This window comes from Crocodylus porosus, unplaced genomic scaffold (assembly GCF_001723895.1).
Source record: "Crocodylus porosus isolate Cpor-Errol unplaced genomic scaffold, CroPor_comp1, whole genome shotgun sequence".
NCBI lineage: Eukaryota > Metazoa > Chordata > Crocodylia > Crocodylidae > Crocodylus > Crocodylus porosus.
Genome location: NW_017728948.1, coordinates 4,412,366 through 4,420,860, shown reverse-complemented (window position 1 = coordinate 4,420,860; position 8,495 = coordinate 4,412,366). Strand labels below are relative to the sequence as shown.

General features: G+C 46.0%; 1 protein-coding gene across 2 annotated transcripts in view; it reads left to right on the top strand.

Annotated features, from left to right (window-relative positions):
• Positions 1 to 8,495, top strand: part of RNF24 (ring finger protein 24) — a 60,530-nt gene that overhangs the window by 27,636 nt on the left and 24,399 nt on the right. Inside the window, exons 1-2 of one of the 2 annotated variants that reach the window (XM_019553024.1) lie at positions 3,158 to 3,284; positions 3,552 to 3,701. In XM_019553024.1, the coding sequence (XP_019408569.1) occupies positions 3,559 to 3,701 (143 nt within the window). In that variant the 5' untranslated portion in view covers positions 3,158 to 3,284; positions 3,552 to 3,558. Of the gene's footprint in view, positions 1 to 3,157; positions 3,285 to 3,551; positions 3,702 to 8,495 lie in introns of those variants that run through there. The other variant, XM_019553025.1, reaches the window with a different exon arrangement.

The window sequence follows — 8,495 nt, the reverse complement described above, 5'->3', positions numbered from 1 at the left end:
TTTATTTATTTTTTAAATTTCACCTGGTAGAAAGTAGAAGTCTGTGTTCATTCTTTTTTCACATTTCCTTACTAGGATGCAATGGGTGATGGAAGCAATATTTCTTTCTCAGTTGTACTGAAAGGTAAAGGTAGATGGGGAAGTCAGTATATGGGAAGCTTCCAGGGTAGGTGCTTCAATGTGTGGTCTATAACCCCACCGCTTATTTTAAGAGCAGAGGAGGAGACACTGCATTCCTCCAAGCTCCTTGCTGAGCAAGGGGAGGAAATCTGAATTACCAGCGTTGTTGTGTTGACTTTTCACAACCAAAACAAACAGTTGTCATTAAGACCCTGCTTAACTTGATACAAGCAGGGAAACTTGGAAGAAAACTGAAGCCCTCCCTGTCCATAGCTGCGATAAGGCATATGCACACGCTGCACTGGCACGGCTCCAAGCAACATGTGCGGTACTTGGTTTTTTCCTGTCCTTGGATCACGGGGCAGGTTTGAACTGGCACGCTGACCTCAGCCTGAAACTTCCTTTCTTTGGAGCGTCCCCACCTGCATGGACTCTCATGGGGATCCAGTTGCAGTACGGCTCCACGTTTACACCATTTGGTCCCGATTAGGCTTCTTGTTAAAAGTCCCTGAACTATGCTTCCCTTTGTCCGAGCAAAGCTACTATAGCAGACGCACCTCTTCCATCGAGCTACGCAGCGAGGCTATTAATTGTGCCTCGTTTAGGGAAGAAAGCATGCGTTTTATATTTCAAGTGGCAAGTTTGAGTTGGCTAAGCCCCTATCAGAGTGGCAAGGCCTCAGAGAAGATTGTGCTGTAACTAAAGGCACCGGTGGGGCGTGTACGCATTTTTTGAGCCTGAAGTTATTGTGGCATTTCCACTTGGCTCGGAGGCTCTCCTGATTTAGATAGCCTGGTTTCTGAGGACTTTCATTCTGCCAGAAACAATGACAAGAACAGCCTGCAAACCCTGACGTCTGTGTGAAAGGGCCCGTGCAACACTGCTGCAATGCAGGGGATGATTTAAAGGAACCCAGGGAAGGGGGCAAAATGCAAGGTCGTTAGCGAAGGCGAGCGAACCCGGCTGGAAAGCAGCCTGCATCCCAAAAGAGCCGGGCGGGCGCCGTGGAAGGGCCGTTGGATTCGAACGAAATTCCAAACCGATCTAAACCGCAGCGGGGCCGGGCCAGACCGGCGAATGCCGGAGCAGAAACAAGTGGCGATTGCCTTTGCACTCGTGTTTTTCTTATTTGCCACAGACTCTAAGCTTTATTGTAGTCTTGGGCCCCCACCTACTTCATCACTGCTATCGAGAGAGAGACACACGTGTGCTTTCAAACCTGGTCCTGTACCCCGAGAGCCTTCGGCATAAATGCCCCGTAGGGAACAGCAGCTCGGAGGCAAGGGGGAGTCGAGAGGCCAGTGAAATCGGCTGAGGAAGGTTTCCTGCAGGTGGGTTTGGGTGGGGAAAGGGGATGTGGGAAGGAAGAAGCTTTTCAAGGAGGGTGGAAGTAGCTAGACACTGACCCCAAGAAGTCCCCAGGAGCCTCGAGACTTCTCTGCCAGCATAAATATGGCACGCTTTGTCCTGGGTTTTTCTTGCCCTTCAGCAAACGCCTCCATCTGCCTCTTTCAACATCAGTTCTCTCTTTGCCTGCTTTTATAGCATAGGTCGGGTCCACACAAAGAGCCCCAGGAACTGGGGCAAAATGCTCCTGGTTCGGATACAGTTTATAGCAGCAAAACCAAGCTTGTCCCATGCTAGCCGACTTCAGCACCAGCCCAAAAAGAAGTGAGCCTCAGTTGTAAGAGCCCAGCTTTGGAGGGGTATACATCAGAGGCTTTTGCTGGCAGGGAAACATTTCTCTTCCCAGTCCTAGCCAATGGAGCTACGTCAGCGGAGGTCTGTAGAGCGGACCCGGTCCCAGAATCACCGACCCATTAAACTTTTCTCAACTGACTTGTGTGCCTGTATATAACACTTGGTTTTGCAGTATCGACGGTGTACACAGGCCACGGTGTTCAGGAATGAGCACAGACCAAAAAAGCTCCTTTTAAAAACTCCCAGCCTGTCTGAGATCAGCTTTTGCATTTGTAAGATCGTGGTCGTATTTAGTCGCTTTGTGTTGTGAAGCTTAATCAAGCCTTGCGGGGTAAGCTCATGCACTTCCAGTTCGGGCAGATGAGTTTGTTGGAGAGCAAATTGGGTTCCTTCGCTTTTTGAGCTCTTGTAGCACCTGGCCTCATACGGGCAAGCCAGGGCCGTAACATGCATTTTTTCCCTCCAGTTTTCAGACCTCTCTGAACATTGCCCGCAGTAGTGTCACACCGCGAACGACGGAGTTTTTCTGGAAATGTGAAGATGTTCATCCAGGTGTTACCGGATATAGTGTGCTTGCACTATATCCGTAATTTTTAGATCGATTGCTTTATATCCATTTAAAAGACTGCCTGTTACAGTTGCTGTAAACTGCTGCTGTCCCACGTGATGGATCACGAAGCTGTGATCATGGGAAGGATTGTATGGTAAATCTGTGATTCCAAGCAGCTATTCGTATGCTTGAATACTGTCCTCATTGGTGGAGGAGGGAATTTTTGATTTTGGTGGAGGAGGAAATTTTTGATTTTGGTGCCTCCCTCCCTTCTCAAAGTCTCCTTCCTCTTTGTCTTACCCATTTAGACAGAAACGTGGGCAACCTCACTGAGCAACCAGGGAGAATGACCAAAGGTTTAGAGGGGGGCCTTCATCTCGGAGCTGTCTTTAAACCAGGCGACCTGGTGCAGACCCACGTGAACGCTCCCGTGCCCAAGCTGATCACACTTGTAATATTGTTCTCATCATGTCCATGGAAATCTCCTCCCCAGAGCAGGCTTACTGTAACTGCAGCCTAGGAAACCACGCCTGTAACTAAAGGGAAATGTTACAATCATATAGGAACACTCCCGCTGCCCGAGCCAAGGCGAGGATCAGCCTGGGAGTTTATTTGAATGGTTCTGGACAGTCGTCAAGTCTTTGCAAGCTTGATGTGTTCAGAGGGGAATTTCCACTTGGAGGGGAGTTCGTCTCCAACTTCGGAAAGGAAAAAAAAACTCTTCCCGGTGCAAGCCCCACTCGCCGTTTCTCAGTTCGTTCAGCCTCCAGGTACAGAGAGTTCCTGGCCGCAACAGCACGGCTTGAACGTGCAGCTGTGGCATTTCAAGTGCTCTCTGCGAAGGGAGAGCGTGCATCTGTCTACTACCCATCACTCCTTCCCTGTTTGCTCTTCCAGGTTGTCCTCTGGGTTGGTAAGCCAAAACGGTAGCTCGTGGAAGGGAACCCGGTGGGGGAACAGATTGGCATACCCTGCCCTTCCTTATCATAGCAAAAAGGCAGAGGGCAACAGGATATTGCTGGGTCTGGGAGGGGACAGATATGGGGATAGGCCCTTGACTTTACTTTCCCATTCTGAAGCTTTCAGTTCATCCCTTCGAAAACCGGACCAGGAGAGGCCGAGAATTCACACCGTCGAGGTCGAGTCTCAAATCCACGTTTTCGGTTTTGTCTCTTTGCAGCCCATCCATGAGCTCAGATTTCCAGCACTACAGTTTCAGGATGCCGAACATCGGGTTCCAGAACCTGCCTCTCAATATATACATCGTGGTTTTCGGCACCGCCATCTTCGTCTTCATCCTTAGCTTACTCTTCTGTTGCTACTTAATCAGGTAAATGAACCGCCGTAGCCCCTTACCTGAAGTCATCCCGATTCTGTCCAGTCCTTACCCCGTGATGTGCTAAGCAGCTGGTGGGCATCACTCGGGAGAGGAGGCCACCAAATATCTCAGCAAGGAGATTTTTGTATTTTCCATGTCCGTGCCCTCTGAATAGCTTTCAAAGGAAATCCAACTCCACATTTTCAAGAGGAAAAAAGGATTCAGCGAGTTTGTCTAGACTTAACAAGCATCTATTTGCTATTTACTTAAACTGTGTTACAAATATAATGCAATATGTGCTATAATATAACAATTTAATTTATTACAAACGATACTAAAGCATCGTTTGAATTCTGCTGCCTGACTTCACAGCACTTCTTTTCAGTGAAGAATAGTGTACTTGGATTTTTACCATTTGAAATTATTGTAATACTCCCTTTAGGTAGCATAATTTGCTCAGTGACTTGAGTATTAGATGCTTACAGTCATATTAACCAGGTTAAATCATTCCAGAAAATGTAGAGCAAGAATACTTTATTTGGCGCTCTGGACAGATTTTCTTTAACTGTTCAGGAAAGCAACTACATTGCGCTGCTTTTAAAGAGGATTGAAAAGCACCAAAAAATGTGATTTCTTATATGATCTACTTTAAAAAAAAAAAAAAAAAAAAAAACCCTTGAAGTGAATGTGTTTTTGCTTGCTGCTTAACGTTTCAATGCATCTCTCTCTTTAATGAATAACTCCTGTACTGTGTGCTTAAGAAATGTTTGATACCTGCCTCATTTGCTCTTGTACACAAATTGCTCATTCAACAGCACAGTTTAGAGATTAATGATGCACACTTGACTTGTTAATCTGAACAGCAGTGAACACAGTCCGTAAAGGTTACTCTTATGTTTGTTTGTAAGCTTGATTATTAATAGTGAGGCAGAACTGTTTCTCCCAGATAAAAACACAAAACTTTGCAGGAAATAAAATACATGGGAAAGAAAAGGTGGTTCTGAGCACTTTGACCTGCAACTTTCTGTGTGATTCACGGCTGTGTCTGCCTCTCCGCAGTGGTCAGGAACAAAGAATTTCATTATGAGAGTTTCAGTTTATTGGCAGGAATTGTACTTCACCCCATGCATTGCTTAGTTATCTTTCTAACCTCCTGCTGAAGACCTCCATATACACAACTGTTCTGCATAAAAGCCTTTCCTACGTTACCCCTTTCTAGCGTCTCTTACATTTTTTAAATACAGTTGACAGAGATTTGGGACCTTTATGTTTTCCCTCTCCCTCGCCACAAGACATCCATGCCTTCTCCCTCCCTCCATTTCTAAAGCACAGACAGTCTCTGTGTCTCTTGTCCAGGGTCACGCAGCAAGGAGCACTCTTCATTTCCTCTCAACCTTGTGTTTTAAATAGCAGTCTCAGTGGCATGGGCAAGATCAACAGCATTCAACACCCCGCGTAGGAAAGCCTGCTGGTTGTGCTGTTGCATGAAACACTCTTCTTTACAGTGAATGCTGGAGCTCTGTCGACACTGTTCACACCGGCTGGAGAGCAGCAAAAAGAGGGGCTGCTGTACTGAAGTTAGCACTTCTGTAGTGTGTGATACACTCTTAGTTTGTAACGCTAGAGTACAGGCGCTCCAAGCATCTGCTGAGCTCTGTCACCCCTGCCTTAAGCAAAACAAAGCCTTCGCAAATTTGCAGGCGACCGGAAGATTGGCAGACGTGACAAACGATGGTGAGGACCTAGCAGTCCTACAAAGTAGTCTAGTAAACTACTGCATTGTGATACAACCAATGCAAAAGACAAAAATTTAAGCCACTGCTGCAGGAACAGGGCAGGAGTCTTGATCCTGGAAACAGTGAGACTGATAAATTGTAGGGGTCACTGTGGACAAGCTGTGCGTAAGCTCCTAAGACTGTCCTGGGCCATAAAGGGCACGTAAGATCTTTGAATGTTTTAGCAGGGGAGCAGTGAGTAGGAGCAGGGACGTGATTCTTACCTCTGTGCAGCCTTGGTAAGACCAGTAATGGGATCCTGCATCCAGTTCTGGTGTCCACATTTTAAGAAAGATGGGGAAAATATGGAAGGGATGTAGACAAGAGCTGCATTAATGGTTAGAAGTCTGAGAGAGCTGCATTATAGTGAACAGCCTTAACCTAGAATGATTTTAGCTGATTAAAATAGATCACGAGGTGACTAAATTATAGATGAAGCACCATCACGAGAAGAAAACACTGGGTATGAATGCATTCTTAGTTCAGCAGAAATAACAAGGACCACGGACTAGAAGCTGAAGCCAGGCGCCTTCAACTTTAAAATCACAGTGAAGGTACTTTTACCACTGGAATAAATTGTGAAGAAATGGAGGAGTCTCTGTCTTTTGATATCCTACAATTAAGATCGAATGACTTTCTGGAAGCAAAGACAAAGATGTCAGGCACAGGACAGGAGCAGCTGGGAGAAATATAATGGCCTGTGATATGCAGGATCTCAAGCTAAGTGATCTGTTGGATGTGGCCCTGCTTAGACTGGAGTCTGACTCGCATCAAAATGGAGGGAGGCGCAGCCATTTACACGCTAGGCTTAAATGGCAGTTAAGGCCAATTAGCCTTGATTGTTCTGAGACAAAGCGTTTATTCAAATGTTGCACCGGTACTAAATGCAGGACATTGATCTTGGCTGTCTGTAAGGTCCGGATTTGGGGTGGCACAAAACTCCATGATGCGAATCAAACCAGTTGTCTTCTTTTACCTGGAGTCTCTAAAAAGCCTCTCCTCTTTCCATCAGAAGCTGCAGCTCCAGCTGTTGTTCGCAAAATGCATGCAAGCCTGAGAAACCTTCTTTTGTTGGAGCAGTGTGTTTTAACTCGGGTGCTGTATGTGATGCGATTCTGCAGCCGTGTAGATGGCCACCTAACTGTCCTTACTGGACTGGGCTGCACAATGGTCCTCCCAGCTGTCAGCTTGAGTCTAAACTAGGAACTCAGTCTCCAGTTTTAAGGCACGTAAAGGTCACCTGCAAAACGTGAACCGAGCGCAGCGGTGTCTCGAGAACAGAGCATTTGAAAGAAGCTCCTGAGAGAGATGTGCACTGTCCCTTCATCCTGACAGCACTTGAACCCAGATGTAATTCCTTAGACTGGGAATAGCTAACACAATGGCATTTAGCAGCACATCAAGTTAATATGCTTATTATCCATCACCATCAAATGCCGTCGCAGTAGGATACAGCGCAGCGGGGCAGCAAGGTGCTGTAAAGGTTTGCAGGGATGGGGAATAAGGAATTTCCTACTCCATAAATGTCTCCTTCCCCTCCTGCAGCTGCCTCAGGAATATTAGTCACGTTTTCCCCTGCTCAAAAGATGCATCTCTCCTGCCAAGCCAGAAGCCTGTACTGTCACTTCCTTTTTTAAGGAAAAAAAGCGTCCTCCTACATCATCTTCAGGTCCATGTGTGACCTTACCCAGCTGCCGTCATCTTCTGTTTTCCCCCCGACCTGTTCTGGGCTGAAATGTATTACAAAATGACACCTGGGTGCAATATAAAATAATTGAATTGTTAAATTCACGCTTGCAGCCAATGCAGCGTCGATTGGGACAGAGCGGCCCTTGAGCAGCAAGTGCGGGGAAAGCTCGCGTGGGCAGAGCCGCACCATTCTTGGGGTCCAGCCACATAGCGTAGGCTTCCCCGCCTGCGCAAGGTCTTGCTTGTCCAGCACGATCCCTTGGGCCAGAACAGGCTGATGCAAAGTGTCCCATTATCTAACTCTCCACCGTCTTTGGGGCCCCACACAGCTGCAAATACTTTGCAACTAACAATTGGAGCTCATGACGCACATTTGCTTGGCTTTCGTTTCTAATATTCCAGTCCTTACCGGAGCATCGTGCTGCTTCTGAGCATTGCTGGTTTTGGAGGCAGTAAAACATTATCTTGTGTAACTCGCTGAACTAATAAGTTCAAGTGAAGCTGCTGGAGAGAGAAAGGAGTAAAAACTAAAATATGTCAGAGGTGGTGCTGGCTGTTCCTACATCTGGATTGGGGGTTACTGCGTTACAAATGGGACTGCTTGGGGATACTGCTATAAGTAGCCTGTGTTTTCCAAGAGTTTCATTAGTTCAGTTATTCCTCACTCCTAAGACCCCCCAGTTTGCTCCATGAGAGCCAAAAGGTTTGCACTCAGACAGGTCCAAAACCAAAGTATATTGAGTTAGGCACTGAATTTATCTAAAAGACCAAAGGGGAGGGGGAAGACTGCAGAAAGGGCTGCAATGAAATGTGATGCTCTTTCACTTTTAAAAGGCATCAAAATCCAGAGCACTAAATTCCACCCTCAGAGCTGAGGCTGCCTATTTTATCCAGCCATTCTGGGGGGAACTTACTTTCAACCTTAGGAGGAAAAAAAAAAAAAAAGGAATTAAATTTTGCAGCCACAGTTATTGATGTCTTATCTCTGCTTTAACTTTCCAGGAAATTTAATTGAAGTAATTTCATTTTTATTTCATTCAGTGCCATAAAATGCAACTCAGAAGCATACTAAAATTCACAGCATTAGATTCCCTTAAATATTTCAAAGGGGCACTTGTGTTTATTTAAAATAAATGTTTCAGCCTTCCTCCATAATTAGACTTTCCCCCTGTTGGTAGTAGGCTCATTACTGTGGCTGTCAGCTTTTGCTGAAATGTGTCATAAAATGGTAATGGTAACTTGGGGCACCTCTGCCCTAAAAACAGCTGTTCAAAGCACTGTTTATTCCCTTCAAATTTTAAACATGCTCAGATTTAACAAGTCATTCATTGTCAGTTTTGGA